We start from the raw sequence: 20,917 nt of genomic DNA, 5'->3' as shown, positions 1-20,917 counted from the left end.
TTAAGCAGGGTAGTGCTAAAACAAATGAGTGCTTTAGAAACATCACTCTGGCTATAGTAATACTTAAACATTTGTTGGGCATTTATTCTATGCCAGGACTGTGCTACTGTGTTTCCCTGAAAATAAGACCTAACCGTACCATCAGCTCTAATGCATCTTTTGGAGCAAAAATTAATATAAGACCTGATTTTATTTTACTATAAGACCAGGAATATAATATAATATAATAATATAATATAATATAATATAATATAATATAATATAATATAATATAATATAACCGGGTCTGATATTAATTTTTGCTCCAAAAGACACATTAGAGCTGATGGTTTCGGGGAAACATGGGAAATGCATGCATGCAGGTGTATGGAAACGTTTGCTGAGTAATTGGACAGCACTGGAAGCCAGGTGAAGAGGTGGAGAGTAGGGACAGCTGAGGGTCTGTGAGGACCAATGATCTCCCTAACAGACGGACAGGCAGAGCACCACCCACATTTAGAGGCAGGAGGACTGTTAGGAGAATAGAAATGATTGGAAAGGGCGGTATAATGTTACAGAACCCAGATAAATATCAATAAGGGAGTCCATTTCAATAAGGAGTAGGTAGTAAAAATCAGACACTGTAAAGAGGGAAAAGAGAAATGAAGTGGGGAAAAAAGGAGGGGTAGGATTTGGCAAGAAGCATGTCACAGCTGACTTGAAAGAGAACAATTTCAGCAGAACAGTTGTGAAGCAAGCAGGATTACAGGGGTTATGGAGGCGACTAGGAATGAGAAAATGAAGTTCACAGCCATTGAACACTGGTTGGAGAGATCTGTCCTTTTAAAGAAGCAAAGAAATATGATTGTGGCTGAATTTCTTCAAACGAGTCTGTTAATTCAGCAGTTTTAACAAATTTTCTGATTCACGAAGTAAAGTCCTCATTCCCAATACCTGGCCATTGGAGGCAATAGTGGCGATCAGATTATGCAAATATGCCTCAGGACTAAATTAAAGGACAATGCACGTGAGCATGTTAGTGATGGGAGTTGTAGTTACCACATTAGAAAATGGGCCAGCGCATTGTAATGCTTAACATGTAATCAGAGTAACTTCCAGGTGGAAGAAAAGGCTCTCCGTAGAATCACAAGATTAGAATTGTGGCTAATGTTATCTCCAAAAGCCCTTCTTCGAAGGTGGCCATCCTTGAACTTGCCCTCATGTCTGACTTTCTACTGCATGAGCAATCAGTGTCCTTCCAAGGCTAATGAGATCTACAAGGAGAATTAATGGCTCTGCCAGCACTAATATTATACCCTGCAAGTTTAAAGAGCTCAAAATATTAAATAACAAGCCCAAACAACATTTCTCCCAGATCCTCATTAGATTGATTTTACAGATGAGTAAACCGAAACATACAGAAGCAAGACAGCGGAAATGAGAAGTCTTACTTTAGTTCTCTCTCACACCACTTGAGGCTTTTGTCTATTATATTTGTAATTAAGCTGTTGTCCAGATAAAGAATGAGTCCCTTCTGGCTTTGCTTTTGGATACCAATAGATTTTAAATGGCTGTAATTGAAAAAACAAAAGATGTCTTTTTTCCTCCCATCCCAAAAGGGGGTGTGTAACTACTGGCCTAAATGAATTTGGAAAATTATAGCTGTACTTTCAATAGAAAGCCACCCACTCAACACAGAGCCTGGCCTGTTTCAGAAACAGGAAGGTGTAGGGAGGGTGGAAGGTATTTTTCTCTTCTACCTTTAAATCGCAATAATTTTATAAAACGTTCTTAAACAATATTTGCAACAAGAAATCGTCATGGAGGTTATTACTCTTACCCTACAGGGGCAATATATTTTTCTGCTTCACAAGTTTAACTTCTTACTTGGATCATGCTATGTTGCTAAGATACTTAAAAAGTCATTTTTATCAGGTCAACTGCAAAGGGTGCTCTTATTACAGAAAAGTTATGTAAAAGGAAAAGAGAAGTCAATCCAGTAGCATGCAAAATGCACCACAAAAATGGGGGAAATTTTTATTTAAATACTTGTAAGATCCATCTTGCTCAAATCGTTTGTTCAAATGAATGACTTCCAAGAGCTCTGGGGCCCCACTTCAGTATCTAATAGGCACTACTCACTTTGACCTTCAGTAAGTCCTGTATGAATGCTATTCACCCACGTGGACAAAAATGCCAATTCACACAGGGCTCCTGGTATTATTTTTATTTCTTACTCTGTAAAGGCTGTATTTTGAACATTATAATAATGGTCAAAGCATTCCTAGTCAATTGAGATGGCAATTGCTAGAAACACACAGATGCTAAAAAAAAAAGTTGGTATAATTTCATTCTTTCCCCTTTTGATTAGTTTACACATATAACTGTCAGCTAGTTATCCTAGTGAGGTTGGGAGTCAGTCCTCCCAGTAATATAAACTTCTTAACTCAGTCTTTGGAGCTTAAATCTACCATAACACTGTCAGTGTTTTGATGTTATCAGTATCTTCCTTTACTCCGTGCTGTGATAGATTTTATTTCTTCCATTGGCTACTGTAATTTGATGCAGGAAAAACAATTACTAGTAAGTAACATGTTAAAGGATAGTGATTACATGGAAGGAGGAGGGGCAAGATCCTCATGATATAGTGTGTGTGTGAGCACATGAAGGAATGTGTGTACAAAGTTTATGCAAATAACATGATGGGTCTGAGGGCAGGACTGATGCTTGAGGTCCAGGATCCCGTATTGTTCACTGTTACATCCCTCATAATTAACACTGTCGCTAGCACATAAAAAATGTTTCAGGAGTATTGGTGGCATGAATGAATGTAGGGTACGAGTGCTCCACGTTCCCCCTGGCAAAACAAGGCTTCCACATTAAAAATGAGCCTGGAGGTCCATCTACAACACTCTGCTGTGCTTCCAGTGTTTATGGGTGATTTCTACGTACATAGCATTATTCTAGGAGTTGTGAGAAAGGCAAGGAAATTGAATACACAGAACTTGGACTTGAGGAGCTTCCAGTCTAGATGGGGAGACAAGATACATATAAGTGCAAATTTAACTCTTAATTCTAGAGAATGAATAATGACACGCCAAGTGTAATTTTTCAGACCAAATACAACCATCACATGAGTTCTGAGAAAAGAGAGGCTGCTGAGGACTGGTGTTGTGAAGGAAAGCTACACAAACAAGGCAAATATTGAGGATAAAAGACAGGGGGAAGGAAAGGAAATAGCTGTCCAGGAAAGGATGGCGGAAGAGTACAAACGAGCAGTCATCAGGACAAGAATAGATAGTTTGAGACTTAAAATTTAGGAAGTAGTCATCAGACTTGGAAAAAAGAGATAATGGTCCAAATATGTATAATAAAAAGCAAAGAAGCATATGCATTTTGTATAGTAGACTTCACACCTAAACTCCTTGGTGAACAAAAAAAGGAGCTTTGAAACTTAGACATATGCTATATGTTGCAAACTTGGGGAAAATAGGTGGGATGTCAGAGGACCACAGCATTTCCAGAGGCTAGTGAGTAGCAGGGAGGTAGACATGCCTAACGAGGAGGGAGCTGATGGATGACTTCCGAGGGGATGGACAGGTAGAGTGGGGCCTGGGTAAGTCTTCAAAGGGCTCTGTGTTGAAGGGACTTATGATTACAACATAGATCTGACTTTCCCAAAGTCTTAGGTAACCTAATGTACTTTTGTAGCTATTTATTGATTTACCAATTTCCATTTGTTTTATATATTTAAGGATACGGAAGGGTCAAAACTGTGTGCACAACTATTCTACAAACCAGAACCAGACGCGTAAAGAAAAAGTTTAGAATTTTTAACTTTCAGATATTGAAAAAATTTCACGCATCAGTAAAATCAAGGATGAGTATTAAGAGACCAAAGGAGAAGCAACCACTTATAGATATTTAAAAATGAAGGGGAGAGGGGTGTCCTTCTTTTCTAACCATGTCTAGGAATTGATGTAAGAAATCTTTATTAAAGTTAATGACAGCAGTGTGGATAAACCATCATATAGTGTGTTTATGCGTGAGAGTATTTCAAACAGAGTTAGCAAAGAAAAATTTGTTAAAGGTATCAGTAAACACTTTGAAAGTTACTTATATGGATCCTTTAAAACTCCCATTCATTAATGGATAGTTATTAAATGAAAAATTAACTCTTGAGAGTGTTTCTGAAATAAAGCGTATCTATGCATATATGTACTACCATGATGTTTCAACTAACATTAATTATGTCCTTTTGATGTTTCTACTGTCTTGTTCTAAAAAGCTAATAAGACCTGTACTACATTATAGTTATGGGAGTATGGTGCTTGTTGCTTAGGCAACAGGATGAATAAATGCAGGTCAGAATATGCTTCAAGAAAAACAAAAGCTAGAATATGATACCGAGTGGAGACTAAGCAGGTCTAGCCGATTTTTCACCACATTAGTGAAATCTGTTTCTTAAAGTGGGCTGATCATACTAGTGTTTCAACTGAGTTTGTAATGAAATAAATTAGATTATGGAGATTAATAAACATTTTTATAAAGGTAGAAATTGTTTTTTTATGATACTAGTAACAAATAAATGGTGTACCGCAGTATAGAAAGCAATAATTGATGACACCATTTTATGACTTGCTTCATTTTCATAATTAACTAATTCCTCTAAATGAAAATTCAAAGTTTTAAATATTGATTCTGTCTTATGAGAAAAGTATTTGACTCATGTGAATTAACTATGTTTTCTTAATTTCTGGAAAATTATATACAATACTTGGAATTGAAAAAAGACAATAACCTACGGAGAAGATCAGACCTTGGTTTTGTCACATAAGTACAGGATTTTTACCTCCCAGATACATTTTGGAGTGCTTATACATATTTCATTCAGGAGTATTTTTTTTTTTAAGATCTCCAAATGCTTATTCAAAACCTGTTTGATTAACCTTTCAGTTCCAGGCTTTCAAATAGGGATTATATTTACTCAAAAGTGTTTAACATTCAGAGGAAAATTATGCTGAATTAAAATCTTTCAAAGCAGCCAAATAGTCTAGAGAATCCAAAAACCTACCTAACTTCTCATGGGACCAGAATAAATTTAGACAAGGGTTTGAGGAATAGAAACGAGAAATGAGAGTCTTATCTCAAGTGAAGATAGGGAGAAAGAATACCTATCAAAATGTGCAGTAAACATAAATAACGATTTTCATTCTGTTTTGATAGTTCCTCTACTTCGTGGTATCCTATGTTTAGTGTCCTAATTCTGTCCTAAATCTGCTCAGTGTCCTAAGACTTTCATAGCAATGGAAGAAATTTCACTCTTTTCCTATTTCAATATCTACAATATCTTGTCTGTCTAATCAGTAATGGTATTCTTAAACATGAGAAAAATACCAGTAGCTGCATATCTCATTGTAAACAAAATAGATTCATAAAGAGTTCTATGTATACAATTACTTAGAGCTCATATGTCTTAATACATTTATGTAGCTTCTTTGGGAAAAAAAAACAACTCATGGGGCATACACATTTTTGGAGAAGAGGCAGACGTTCCACAATTTGAGAAATTTTCAAATTTACAAGTCAGCTTGGAGAAAAATGGTCTCAAATGGAGATAAAAAGACATGACTAGCTCCCAGTGTTTTGTTATCAGTTCTGGTATTAAAAAGCTTCAGGTGTCAGCCCCGGGATTTCTAGTACTTAGAAATAGCTATTAACTATTTCTACAAGCTATTTGTGTGCTACATGCCTAGGTTATGGGGCTCTCTCTAAATTTAGGGATCAGTAATACGTGTGATGGGACCTTAAAAACAAGGAACATTAATAAGGACAGTGACATCGCTTAACAAGGGAAACTGATGAGCACTGGGGGAGGTATGTAAATGATTAGAAAGCTGTGTTCTGGGTCTGCACATCTCCCCATCCTCCTGCCTCTCGGAGGCAACACAGTGAGAAGTTCGCATGCAGACCAGAATTCAGAAGCATGTGAATGTACTCAGTCCCTTAGCCTCTTTCTAAATATTGACAGTTCATTGATGGAAGTGTTTGTTTTCTACCTAAAGTAATAAACAAGACTTTGATGCTCTTCCATCAGCATGCATAAGTGAACCCTCTTCATAACTGACCATCTAAAGCAGTTTGCTAACAAACTAGAGGTTGTCCAAACAATCTAAACTGCTTATCGAACAATTATCAGGGGGAAAAAAATGATCTTCCTATGGTAAACATCACAGATTGTCTAATTAATCACTACCTGCTGCTGTTCAAGCGAAATAATATGTTTTAGGAATCTAGAATTAACTGAAGAGTGCGATAATCAAACTGAGTATTCCGAGATTACAAATTTATAAAAATCACAGAGAATGACAGGGAGACTGTAAATGTTCATCTTCTTTCACTGCCTATAAATAGTACTCGCACCGGTTCATTCACATAATACATATGTACATGGATGCCCACAGATCTCATTTTTTAGCAAGTGGATACATGTACACAGCAAGTTCAGTCCTAAGGTCGGAGGCAGTTACACATATAAAATTGACCGGTTTTCGTGCAAATCAGGCTGCCTCTGAGCCATGTAAGACACATAAGAAGCAAAGACAGACAAAAGGCAGCTCTGTGGACACAGAGAGCGTCTTACCATAAACTGCACATTGTCAAATCCATTAGCCATCAGGTGGTTCTCGTACTGAGGTAGCCCAATGCTTTCCAACCATTGTCCCACTGTTTGGACAGGGCATCTGGGTCCTGTAAGAGGATGAAGAGGGAAGCGTTTAAGCAGGGAGTAGCCGTCCACGGGGTAATAGCGGTAGTCCTGGGCTGAGAGGTGGCATTGCCACATCATGCTCCTGGGAAAGTTGCTATCAAAGGAGCCCGCCAGCTTGACAGATGAATGTTCTCAGCGAGAGAGCAAAGTCAGAAGTAAAACATAGTTTGCCAGGCAGGCTGTGGAGTATGACTTGATCCTAGCTCCACATTTTCTTACATATTAATCTTTACTACCGACCAGTACGTCAGACAGCCACCAACACCAGGCAGCAGAAGAAGGCATAGCAAGCTGTCAGCTTAGGCTGGGCTGCGTTCTGTGACTGTTGGAGTACTCCACAATGAGCGAGGCACGGCCAGCAGCCAGAAGTCTTTTTATCAAGTACTCCTACACGCATCAGTATGCAGCTCCGTGCGCCGTGCTCCCCCTCGCTCGCTCCCCTTCATTACCCAGCCCAGGCTACACCTCGCATTTTCAATAATAGCCATCAGATAAGGCAGATTTTTTTTTTTTGTCTGCAAGCTGTAAGCCTGCTGCTGCTGCTCCCTCCTACACACCCATCCAAGCGTCAATCTTGAATGATGAGAGCCGTCAAAACAAATGCAGAAAATAGCAAGATTCCAAAGCAAACCAAAGTGCTTAGATCTGAATTGAATCTTCATACTGGTTATACGTTACAGAGCCATTTGTTGTGAAATTTTACGTTTCAAAAGACACCAGGAAATGCAAAGCTTTAACTATAGCTTGTAGCAGAACTCACTACAGGTTCCCTTTTTCCTTTTCTTTTCTTCCTTTCCCATTCCCTTTCTTCTTCACTCGTAGCACAAATAAATGTTTCTGATTGAAAGCTTTACAGTGTTTGGAGAATAATGATTCTCCTTCTTTACCGTGCTATGTCAAAATGAACCTCTCTGAGATTTTTATTTCTTTTAGAATTACTGCAAAACAGAAGCTGCATCGCAGTCCTGAAGTCAAGATAATTCATTTCTTGTTTGCAGGGCTTCTTCCAAACAAAAATATTATTAGGCACAAGAAATCCTTTTCTCCTCTGATATTTATAACCCCCTCTAGCAGGGTTCCCATTCTAAATTAGCTGTAAAGGTAACATTACAGGGTAGAATTTTTTTTTAATAAAGCAGAAAAGCCCTCACCAGAAATAATTCACGAATAACAGATGTAAATGTGTGAGTTTTACTGAATGGCAGACAGATGAGTAATTTATCTAATAATTGAGAAAAACAAGAGATTAATAATAGAACTCATAGGACTAGATCATCAGAAAGAACAGACTCTCACTTAAGTTCAGGAAAGAACTTGTGGAAAGGTTAGTCTAAGTTCCCTCTTACCACAGGAATCTCTGTCACAGTCTTCCTGGAAAAAGAATATCATGTAATTTATGCCTGAATACTGCCTGTAACAGAACTCTTACAACTTATCAAGAAGACCCCATTTATTAGAAAGATATTTTACTTCCTACTTGACTCCTACTCACTGGCTCCAGCTCTGCCTTTGGAGTCACACAGATTGGGAACAGTGCCTTTCCCACACAAAGTGCTTTAAAAATTAAAATAACTCTCATCCCCTCAGAACAGTGCCTGGCACATAGTAAATGCTCAATAAATATTTATTGAATAAATGAAACATCATTTTTCTTCATTCCCCAAACCTTATCTTTCTGTTTCCTTTCTCTATTTAAGAACATTGTCAACCTCCCTGACACACAGACATTAAACTTCGAAACATCTTGGGCTCCCTCTTGCACGGCTGACGTCAGTTCCCAAGTTCTAGGCGTCCCTCACCATAGTGTCTCTGGCATCTATTTCCTTGATTCTGTTTGTGTTTGTGGAACTTCCATCCACTTTGATTCTGCTCTCTTAGTTGGGCCACCTGGCCTAATGCGACAATGGCTTCTCTATTGATCTTCTTACCTCTGATATTTTTAAAATCTATTGTGCATGTAGGTGTCAGAAGAAGTTCTGTAAGATACCGTTTTATTACTCCCTTTTCTAGAACCCTTCCATGATTTTCAGTTGGCTTCAAAATGAACTCCCAACTCCTTTGGTAACATTTCGGGGTCTTCATGATCTACTACAAATCATCTACCTTTATTTCCCTTTCCCAGTGCTCCAGTCAGGTGGGATTACTGACTGGTCTCTAAAGGTTGCCTGGAACACAGTGTGACTAGTTTTGTTATGTCCCCACATTTCTGCCCCTTCTTTGCTGGCTTTGGATCACATGACACTTCCTTTATGAAACTTTTTCTAATTCCGACTAACAGGAATAAATCTCTTCCTTGTCTGACTGAAGTGGCATCTTTAGATTCTCTATTACAACAAATATTTTCTGTCTAACATTATAGTTATTTGTTTATGAGACTTATATCTTGAATCAGGAATATGTCTTGCTAATATTACACATAGTAAGGAGTCAGTAAGCACCTGCTACACCACATAATGTAATTTTAATTTCACAATCCAAACTACACAAAATCCTCCTCATTTTGACTTAAAAATTTGTTTCTTTTGTTTTTAAATTTATCCCAAGTATCTGAATTCTTTATAAAAGAAGATAGTTGGGTTTCGAAATAAAATCTTCGGTATAGATTTTTGTTTATCATCCTCATCTTCTCTTATTTGATGATAATTTATCCCTGATTGACTCTAAATCCCTTAAGAAGGTCAAAAAGTTTGCAGCAGTTTAGAAATCAATTTTTTTTTTCAGAAATTAATTTTAAGAGATTCTGGTTGTTCAACATCACCTGTACTAGAAGTTCAAAACATAATATTATCTGTCCTTGGCCAGCTCTAAAGCTGGTATGAGGGAGAGTAAAGGTAAATATCAATTATAGCTTCTGTTAGGGTCATATCCATATTGTTCTTTCTGATCATTTTAATGAATAGGTAGATAAGCTACATGAAGAATGAACAAACACCACAATAATGTTTTGTCTTGGTAAGACACATACTGATTGGTCAGCTCCTAAAATCCCCATCTCATCTCTTAACATGCATACCAGGGCCCAAGTACATAGAAGAATGTCACATACATCTTAGGCTTTAAATCATCTTTGTTGGAAGAAAGAAAGAAGGAAAAAAAAAAAAGGAAAGAAGGAAGGAAGGAAGGAAGGAAGAAACTAATTGGAAATGACTTTAAAAATTTTTCATTTCTTAATATCTATCTATCTATCTATCTATCTATCATCTATTGATTGAAGTGGGGTTCTGTCAAGGTCCAGATTACTATATGAAAACATGGCTCAGAGAGAATACTAATTTCTAATCACCTGACAAATCTTTACATAGACTGACTGAATTTTATTTTTTTAACTATTCAATCATTCAATTCCTACTCAGTAATTCTTATATGTTGGTGAAAGGTTATGATGCAGGAGGGAAATAAATTAGGAGAGAATGGGGTAGTGGGAGGTGGTGAGGGAGAGGGAAGAAAAAGAAAGAGACTTTGAGTCATGCTGTGGTTTTTGTTAAAAGTATTTTCTCATGAACCAAACCTCTGAAAGAATGCTGGTCCAGGTATGAAGATCATTTTTAAGGTGCTTAAATATATGTTTAATTTACTTGAAATACTTCCTTGGAGTCTTAAAATCCTTAAGGTGTAGCAACGCATTATTGGGCAGGCACCTTCATTCAACTAGAACTTCCCTAAGTCCCAAAAGTGAGATAAGAAGAAGGAAAGAAGAAACTAACAGTTATTCAGGGCTACTCTGTCCTAAGCAGTGTGGCGTGGATTATTATCCCCATTAATAGATAAGGGAATTGAAACTCAGAGTGTGTGATAAAACCAGGAATTTCCTTTCACACAGTCTTTTAAAAATTAATTCTGGGGGTTCCAACTTCCAGAATGGCAATGCGAAGAGCTCCATGCACCCTATCACAAGCCAAACAAACATAACTGCTAAAAACCGTATAAAAACAAAACAAAACAACCATTTAGAGTCTCTGGAAATTGTCTCAAGAACATAGAGGATGAAGAAATATTCATTCAAGAAAATCTACTAAAACTTGGTAAGAACAGAGAGGATCTATGGCACTGGCGCCATGACTTGTTTCCTCCCTCCCATCCCTCCCCAGTCCAGCTTGAAAGAGACTCCACTCTGGGTGGGTGTGCCCAAGAGGGCGAGGCTCCGTCTCTCCTCAGCTCCCATCCATGGACTATGAAATCTTATCAAAAGGGGCAGGCCAGCAACATTTTTAATCTACTCTAGCTCCAAGCTGCACAGGTTAAATTCCTGGTGCATGTGGCTGAGATGTCATGGGTTCCCTTTGTTCAGCCAGCCCCCATTCACAAAGTGGAAGCGCTATCACGGTGGTGGCAGGCAGAGAATAGTGAGGTCCTCCTGGCCCTCATCCCAATGTAACTGTAGGGCTGAGGTTCCATGTCCAGAAAGGCAAGCTAAGAAGATGAGAAGACCAGAGGCTACCATCTCTGCCCATTGCCCAGAACAGTGGTTCAAAGCCTTGCCAAAGGGGAGAGTCAGTCCCTAAATACAGAGAGCTCTAAAGTTCTATTCCAAGGAATTGATTTTATTTGAAATTGAGTATGAGGAACTTCAAGCCTAACTGGGTTATTGAAAACAGTGGCGATTTTTACGATAAGCAGTTAAAAGGAGACCAGTAGGTGCATTAGGACAACAAGCTAAATGGTGGGTCAACTAGTTTTAGAGAACCAGGAAAAGACACATTTAAGAAGCGCCCTCCTGGAATCAGAACAAATTTCGAAGGCTAGCCTCAACAACTATTCCTGCTCAAATTTAACTGGACCAACTCTGGAACAATTCATATCATAGGGAACTGTCAAAAAGAATAGAGCAATCAGCTGACAATTAGTGGAGCCTAATATCTGGGGATGATACCAAATGAGGCATAGAACTTAAAAGAAAGATTAAAGAGAGAAAGAGAGCGCTGCTATGACCACTGTTGTCCCACGATGACGGTGCACAGGGGCAAGTCTGTACCTTTGAATGGATAAATACCATGGGATATAGTCATAAAATGGGATCTTGTTTGACAATATAAAGAAATGAAGTGCTGGGACAGCTGGATGGCTCAGTTGGTTAAAGCGCGAGCTCTGAACAATACGGGTGCCGGTTCGATTCCCACATGGGCCAGTGAGCTGAGCCTTCCACAACTAGAATGAAAACAACGAGCTGCCACTGAGCTTCTGGAGGGGTGGCCGATGGCTCAGTTGGTTAGAGCACGAGCTCTCAACAAGGTTGTTGGTTCAATTCCCACATGAGATGGTGGGCTGTACCCCCTGCAACTAAAGATTGAAAATGGTAACTGGACTTGGAGCTGAGCTGCGCCGTACACAACTAGATTGAAGGACAACTACTTGGAGCCGATGGGCCCTGGAGAAACACACTGTTCCTCAACATCCCCCCCCACCCAAAAAAAAAAAGAAATGAAGCGCTGACAGATACTACAACACATACTACAACACGAATGAACATTATGGTAAGTGAAAGAAGCCAGTCACAAAATACCATATATTATATGATTCTGTTTACATGAAATGTCCAGACAAATGTATAGAACAGAAAGCAGATTACTGGTTGCCTAGGGCTAGGGAGGGGCTTGGGGGTAAAAGGTGAGTGACTGTTAATGAACATCGGGTTTCTTTTTTTGGGTGATAAAAATGTTGGTCATTGGTATATAGGTTTTTGTGTGTGGCAATAGTTGTACAACTCTGTGAATACACTAAAAAAACCACTGAACTGTACAATTTAAATGGGTGAATTGAATGATCTATAAATTATATCTCAATAAATTTATAATTATTGAATAATAATAAAATTATAAAATAATAAAAATAATTCTTACATTTTCCTTAAATTTATAAGAACATAACATACATATATAATTGCATGTAAGTATACACTGTTATTGTTTAAATATATTGGTATTTTTAGTGCTCTCTTTTTTCTTTTTCCATTTTTTTGGTTCTTCACCCAGTTCCTCCAAAGCATCAGGGTCATCCATTCTTTCCTCAAGGTAATTCATCTAAACAAACAACTGTGTTTCTTTCATGTATTACCCATTGCCAAATCTCTTTCTTTCTCAAAAACATAGATAGATGAGTACAAAAATGTATACTTCTATATGTGGGTATTTTGGGACATTATTTCATAATTATAGAATCATATTACACTCACTTTTCTGAAACTTACTTTTCTCATTCAACAAAGCCTTATGAAAATTCTACCAAGCAAATGATAAGCTGTAATTTATTCTTTTAAATAACTGCATAATAGTCCATAACGTAGATGCACTGCACTTTATTCATTTCTTTGCCTGATATCTCTAGGACCACCCCTTCATTTTCTTTTTAAAAACTTTTTATTTTGAGGAATTTTAGATTCACATGCAATTATAAGAAATAATAAAAGAGAGATTCTGTATAGAGTTCACCCAGTTTTCTCCAGTGGTATCATCTTATACACCTATAATATATCACAACCAGGCAGTTGGCATTGATAAAATTCACTGATCTCATTCAGAGTTTACCCGTTTTACATGCACTCGTTTGTGTGTATGTGTGTGTTTAGTTCTATGTAATTGTATCACATGTAGATCATGTGACCATCACCACAGTCAAGATAAAGATAGCACCATCACAAGGATCCTTCCTGCTATTCTTTTATAGCCATGGGCATCTCCCTCCCTCTCCCACTAGCAATTTGTTCTCCTCCTTTATCATTTTGTCATTTCAAGAATGAAAGCTATGTAAATTTACTAACACTTGTCACCCCAATAAACTTTAATTTTAAAAAAAAAGAATGTTATATGTATCATTTAGTATGTAAGATTTAGGATTTTTGATTTAGCATAATTCCCTGGAAATCTATACAAGTTATCCCATGTATCAATAGCTCATTTCTTTTTACTGCTGAGTAGTATTCCATGGTATGGATGTACCACAATTTGCTTAATAATTCACCCACAGAAAGACATCTGGGTTGCTTCTAGCTTCTATCAATTATTAATTGATATTAATAATTGCCATTATGATCATTGGTATACAGGTTTTTGTGTGAACGTAAGTTTCCATTACTCTGAGATACATGTCCAAAAGTGCAATGGCTGGGTTATATGGTAAACACATGGTCCATTTTATAATCAACTGTCATGTTCTTTTCCAGAGTGGTTGTATCATTTTACATTCTCACCAGCAATGTATGAGATATCAAGTTTCTTTGCATCTTCACTAGAATTTGGTATAATTACTGGTTTTTTTTTTTTTTGGTTTTTTTTTTAATTTTAGCCATCTGATAGGTGTATGGTAATACTTCCTTGTGGTTTTAATTTGCATCCCCTCATGGCTAATTATGTTGAACGTATTTTCATGGTTTATTTGCTATCTGCATATCCTTTTGGTAAAATGTCTGTTCATGCCTTTTGCCTGTTTTCTAATTGGATTATTTGGTTTTGTATTGTTGAATTTGGAGGGCTCTGTATATATTCTAGATACAAAATATTTGTTGGATATTTTATTATTGATTTGCAAATATTTTCTACTAGTCTGTAGTATATCTTCCAATTCCCGCAGAGATAAAAATTTTTAATTTTGATGAAGCCCAATTTATTAATTTTTACTTTTATGGATCATGTTTTTGGTGTCTACCCCATTATCTTTAACTTTTAAAAATGTCATTAAAATAGGTCTATATTTTACAGCCTATAATTGTAAATATTTTTAAATCTAGCATTTAAAAATACTACAATCTAGTGGTTTACACTTTAAAGGACAAATACAATGACAGCCATGCTTGATTTCAATCATTTCATCTTAGTTTATATTTATTTACATTTTTTGTCACCTTATTTTCCTTTTCTTCATTTTTATTAGTCTGGTGACATTCCTATTCATTCCATTTTCTCTTTTTAACTTTGAGATTTTATGATACTTCTCTACCCATCATGATTATTTTACTTTTCTCTGCTCTAAATATCAGACAAACACTTTTCTATAATATTTAAAAATAAAATACCAACTTTTCCCCCACCAAGACATCTTGTTCCTGTAAAATTAGACCTCCAGAATATTTTTTCTTCTCTATTTTCCCTTTCCTAAACCACATGTTACAATTTCCAAAATGCTTTTCCTTTATCTATCTGCCCCATTCCCAACCAATTCTTAGGTTTTGCTGATAAATATTTAGAAGATTTTGTTCTATTCTATTGCTAGAATTTTTTCTCCTACATTCCTTCTATTTAATGAACCCTAAATAACATTTATGTTGAATATTCCCAATGTGTTTATTATATCAATTTGTATTTTATTACTATAAAGATTCATTGATCGCTACTGTTTTATATCCTTATAACCTCCTCCATCTTGAGATTTCTGTTTCCATTAGTGGTTTTATTAAACTACCTTCTCATTTACTCAGAAAATATTTTGAACTGAATGAAAATAAAAGTACAGCATATTAAAATTTGTGAGATGTCGCTAAAGTGGTACTTACAGAGAATTTTACAGCATTAAATACCTATATTGGAAAGTAAGAAAATGTCAAATCAATAATCTTAGTATCTACTTTAAGAAATGAGAAAAGGAACAAAAAATCCTAAAAGTAAGCAGAAATAAGAAAATAAATGGAAATAAATGATGTAGAAAAAAGGAAAATCAATAGAGAAAAATCAAAACAACCAAAAGCTATTTGAGATAATCAATAAAACTGATAGAGCACTAGTCAGGTCAATCAGGAGAAAAAGGAGAATACACAGTTTACTAATATTAAGAATGGGAGAAATGATAATCCTACAGATTCTATAGACATTAAAAAGGATAATAAAGAAATATGAATAATTTCATACCAATAAAGCCAAAAACTTAGATGAAATGGACAAAGTTATTGAAAGAGACAACTATCGGAAGCTCACTCATGAAGAGCTTACTAACTGAATATCTCTCTATAAAAGTAATTGTATTTATAGTTAAAACCGTGCACAAAGAAAACACTAGGCCTCATCAATGGCTTCAATGGTGAATTCTACCAAATATATAAGGAAGAAATAATTCCAATTCTATCCAAACTCCTCCCCAAAACTGAAAAAAATAACTTGCCAATTTATTCCATGAGGTCAGTATTACTCTGATAACAAAATCAGACAAAGACATTATGAGAAAAGAAAACTATGGACCAATGTTTGTCGTGCAAATAGATGTAAAAATTCTTAACGAAATCTGGCCAGTAGTATTCAATAATATAAAGATCATAAAACATGACCAAGTTGGGTTTATCCCAATAATGCAAGATTTCTTTAAGATTCAAAAACCAATTGATACAACTCACCATATTAACCACTAAAGAAAAACCATATAATCCTCAAAGTGATGCAGAAAAAACATCCTTTGGCAAAATCCAACAACCATTCCTCATAAAAACTCTTGGCAAAGCCTCTCAGAAAACTAGAGAGGAATTTCTAATCCGAGAAAAGTCATCTTTAAGCACTTAATTGTGAAAGAATGAATGTGTCCCTGCTAAGTTCAGAAAAGAAAGGCAAGGATGTCTACTCTCACCACTTCTATCTAACATTGTACTGGAATTCTAGCCAGCACAAAAAATGAAAAAGAAATAAAATGTCCAGATTGAAAGGAATAAGAAAAATGGTTTCTGTTCTCATATGCATATACATATTTATGTATAAAACCCTATGAGATCCACCAGGATAGGTAAGTTTAGCAAGATTTGCAGAATACAAGATCATTATAGAAAGATCAACTGTATTTCTTTATACTAACAATAAACGGAACTTGAAATAAAAATTAGCATAAATTATAGCAGCATATAAAACAGGAAATTCTAAGGAATAAATGTGTCAAAAAATGTGCCAGACCTGTACACTTACAATTATAAAACATTGCTGAAAGAAATCAGCTGAAAGAAATCATATAGGACCTAAATAAATAGAAAGATAAACCATATTCATAGATTGAAGGACTCAACATTGTTAACATGTCAGTTCTTCCCAAATTGATCAATAGATTCAATGCAATCCTAATCAAACTCCTTGGAGGCTTAAAAACTTTTTTTGTGGAAATTGTCAAGCTTCTCTTAAAATTCATATGGAAATGCAAAGGACCAAGAATAACCAAAATACCTTTGAAAAAGAAGAACAAAATTGGAGAAGGTATACTACTTGACTTTAAGACAATATAAAGCTATGGGGGTGTTGGTCTTAAGATAGACAACTAGATCCGCAGAAGAATGGAGGGTTAAGAAATAAATGAACACAGAGAAGGACAATTGATTTTTGCCAAGGTGAAAATGCAATTCTGTGGAGCAAGGAGAGATTTTTCAATGACTGATGCTGGAACAACTGGCAATCCATACGCAATAAAAAAAAAAAAGACTTAAATCCATATCTTGCACTATATATGAAAATTAGCAAAAAAATATATCATAGTCCTAAATGTAAAAGTCTAAAACTATAAAACTTCTAGAAGAAAATCTGGGAAAATAATTTAGGGAAAATCTTGAACTTGGGTTAATCTACAAAAGCACAATTCTAAAAGAAAAAGCGAAAAACAACGATCATTAGAATTTAGAATTTAAAATCAAAATTTAAAAATTCTACTCTTTGAAAGACACTGTTAAGAGAATGAAAGGACTAACGGCTGACTAGAAGAAAACTTTTACAAATTATGTCTGATAACAGACTTGCATCAAGAATATATAACAAACTCTCAAAACTTAATAACAAGGAAACAACAACTTATTATTATTATTTTTTTTATGGGCAAAAGATTTGAGCAGGCACTTTACCAGAGAAGACATAAGGATGGCAAATAAGCACATGAAAAATGTCCATCATTAAACATTAGGAAAATGCAAATGAAAACCCTCATATGGTATCTCTTACTAGAATGTCTAAAGTTACAAAGGCTGATCTCACCAAGGGTTTGACAGGATGTGGACCAATTGGGACTGTCAGGACACTGCCAGTGGGAATGTAAAGTGAAACAACCACTTTGGGAAATAAATTCTTAAAAAGTCAAATATACATCTACTACACGACCCAGCTACGCATATTATACTGCTGGGTATTTACCCAAGAGAAATGAAAACATGTACCATACAGAGACTTGTACATGAACTTTCATAGCAGCCAATAATTGGAAACAGCAGGAATGTCCACCAACAGGTGAATGGATGAACAAATTGTAGTATATTCATACCATCGTACTCAGCAATACAAAGGAACCAATTCACATATGCATCACAAGAATGAATGCAAAAATAATTCTGTAGAGTAAAATAAATCAGAGCCCCCCCCCAAAAAAAAATCCCACTACATTTTGTATGATTCCATCTATATAAAATTCTAGAGAATGCCAACTTATGTACAGTGATGAAAAATAGGTCAATGACTACCTGAGAATGGGAAGAAGAGTGGAAGGGATGACAAAGGGACATGAGGAAACTTTTGGAGGTGATAGATGTTTATTTTCTTGATTGTGGTGATGTTTCACAAGCGTATGCATGTCCATTTTGCCAAACATCAAGCGGTACTCTTTAAATTTCTGCAGTTTATTGTGGGTCAATTATCCCTCAATAAACCTAGCTTTAGAAGTTTTTTTAAAAGTTGGAAAAGGAAAGAGAAATGGTGAGGGAGGGAAGTGACTTATTTTAGACAAAATTGTCAGGGAATGCCTCTCTGAAAAGGTGAAATTTGAACAGAGAATGGAATGTAGTGAGGGAGACAGCCGTTCTGGTGTCTAGGAAAAGAGAATTTGAGGCAGCGGGAACAGCAAGTCCAAAGCCCCGTATCCTGCTCTCTATTGTAATGGCACAGTAATACTAGAGGGTGGAGTACTAGCTTAATTTTGACAAGTTTTTAACTGTTCTCTCTGCATATTATGTAGCCACTGAAGGCCTAGGAGACTGAGACGAATGTGTACTTATTCCAGAATACTGTCTGAAAACTGCTATAATTGTATTAAGTTAAATCCATAATATCAGTTTAGGTTTCTAAAATTAATTTTCTCTTTTAAAAGTAGAAGGCAGCTAATATTCTCATTCATTTCAGACATCTCCTAATTGGGTTCTAGCTAATTGGGGGAGAGGATGCTTCTTTCATATTTTATTCATTCCTTCCGCATTGACTGATATCTTTAGCAAATATTTATAAAGTACCTCTTGTCCCAAGCATTTTGCTAGGAGGTAAGGATATAGCTTTGAACATCTCTGCACAAATGCAATTTATAGGCTAGTGGAGAAAACGGGTCTACCATCCACAAAATGTCATTTAAGATTAGAAGAATTAACACTTAGAAACATGACTTTTTATTGTGACTATATAGAGGGGAGAAATGAATTTGAGAAAACTGCTTAAGTGACTCCAGGTTCCATGAGCGAAAGAGAAACTCAATACACTGTTTCAATAGGCGCTGCTAGGTGAGATGGATTAAACAGTTAATGTGGGTAAAATGAGTTGGCCGAGGTGGCAGTTATCAAATTCATTAAGTAGGAAAATGGCATTTAGGAAGGGATAAAGAAGAGCTTCTGGAAGAATGGAAAGAAAAAAGGAAGGAAGGAAGAAACTGGCTAACCCCTCAAAAAGGTAATAAATACCTGTTTATCCTCTCGAGGTAACTGACATTGAGGTAACTGACATAAGGCACATGCTTTTCAATGAATCTGAGTCTTTCCAGTGATCTAAAACTATATACAAAGGAAGGGAACTTATATTTAACAAGTACCTACTACATCTCTGGTCTTTTAAATATGTTATCTTATTATGTAAAATAATACCAAATATGCACTTACTATGGTCAGATTCTAAACATTCTAGATGCATTTGCTCTATTACCTTCACGACAACCTTGTGAAGTATTGCTATTACCATCTCCTTTCACAGGGGATGAAAATAAGATACATGGGGTCATACATTGTTTAAGGTCACCCAGTTAGACTAGAACCCTGGTAGCCTGGTTCCAGAGCCTGAGCTTTTAGCCACTACTCTCTACTGCTCCTCTGTTCCAAGTGCACAGGATGGGAAAATGGTCTTTTTGTCCACTCGTACACATGCCAGCAGTTTTGTTTTAAAAGGGTTTCCCGATTTTTCTGTTTATTCTCCTTCCCACCCTTCATCTGACGTTCATTATTCTTGGATTCTAAAGTGGAAAACAATGAGAAAAGGCAGGAGGAATGATGAGAGATAGCAGGAACGGGTAAATCCTGTCACTGAGATATTTCTATTTCACTATAATAAAGGGCTTTTCTGGGGTTCTAACCAACGGCAGCGTCAGTGTCATTTGCACACGGGTCCTCAGCCTCTCAGGTCTGCACGGCAGGGGCGCCTGCGCTGTGTGTCTACGAGGAGATGCTGCCTCATAGTGTAGCACGGTGGGAGAGAGCCCAGACCCTGGACCCAGTCGGCCTGGGTTTCAGTTTGGGTTCTTTTCCATTACATAAATATTTGCCGTTTCTATTCTTGAGATGGATCGTGGGACAATAGAAAGTACCATCCTGCCTGGGCAAGTTTCTGGGGCCGAATTTTTCAGTGAAGTCAGGGTGATACCTCAACCCTCCCATCTTATGGTTTTGTTTAAAGCTAAAATGAAATAACAGTATGCGAGAACTCACTACGAATGGTAAAGAGCTATTCAAATGCTAGGGACATATTATTATTTTTACTGACATTATCCTTACAGCCAGTAAAATATATACTTGTGTTGTTTATGCAGTCCCTTAATCAAAGAGGCTGGTCCTGAGCCAGCAGCACTTTTCCTTGCCCAGTTCTTTGTTTCCAAAAGACAAAATGAATGGGGTGAACAGACTGGCCAAACAACAGAGGAAAGCTAATTATACTGTGAGCAGACACCCCAAACCCATGACGTCAGTTAGGCGCTTTGTCTTATCTAATGCACCGACAACCAAGTCCTCAGCACCAACCAACCTGGTCTTCACATCCATCTCAAGGTGGAAAGAGAAGAAAGAAGTGGGGAAACAATGGCAAGAAAGAACAGTTCGTATGCCTAGTTTAAAATTGAAAAAAGGGACTATCAGTTCTTTATTCCAATATATTTCAAACAAAGACTGGTCATTTTGAAGAGACTGGTAAAAAAGTCCACTGAATTCAGAAGGCTATGCCCACATTTGGGGGAGAAATTGCACATTTGGCTCATAATGAAAGTGATGGTCTG

General features: G+C 36.6%; 1 protein-coding gene across 22 annotated transcripts in view; it reads right to left on the bottom strand.

The window, feature by feature from the left end:
- ANKS1B (ankyrin repeat and sterile alpha motif domain containing 1B) overlaps positions 1-20,917 on the bottom strand; it is an 895,010-nt gene that overhangs the window by 361,988 nt on the left and 512,105 nt on the right. For 17 of the 22 annotated variants that reach the window (XR_012494067.2, XM_074326201.2, XM_074326199.2 and 14 more), the window contains one exon: positions 6,623-6,729. Coding sequence is in view for 21 of the 22 variants with exons in the window: in XM_074326201.2 (XP_074182302.2) it covers positions 6,623-6,729 (107 nt within the window). In the remaining variant the exon portion in view is untranslated. Of the gene's footprint in view, positions 1-6,622; positions 7,209-20,917 lie in introns of those variants that run through there. The other 5 variants (XM_019732131.3, XM_019732128.3, XM_019732121.3 and 2 more) reach the window with 5 other exon arrangements.

The sequence above is a fragment of the Rhinolophus sinicus genome, chromosome 1 (assembly GCF_057876585.1).
Source record: "Rhinolophus sinicus isolate RSI-liver-muscle chromosome 1, RSI-T2T, whole genome shotgun sequence".
Classification (NCBI taxonomy): Eukaryota; Metazoa; Chordata; class Mammalia; order Chiroptera; family Rhinolophidae; genus Rhinolophus; species Rhinolophus sinicus.
This window is presented reverse-complemented; position numbering and strand designations above follow the sequence as displayed.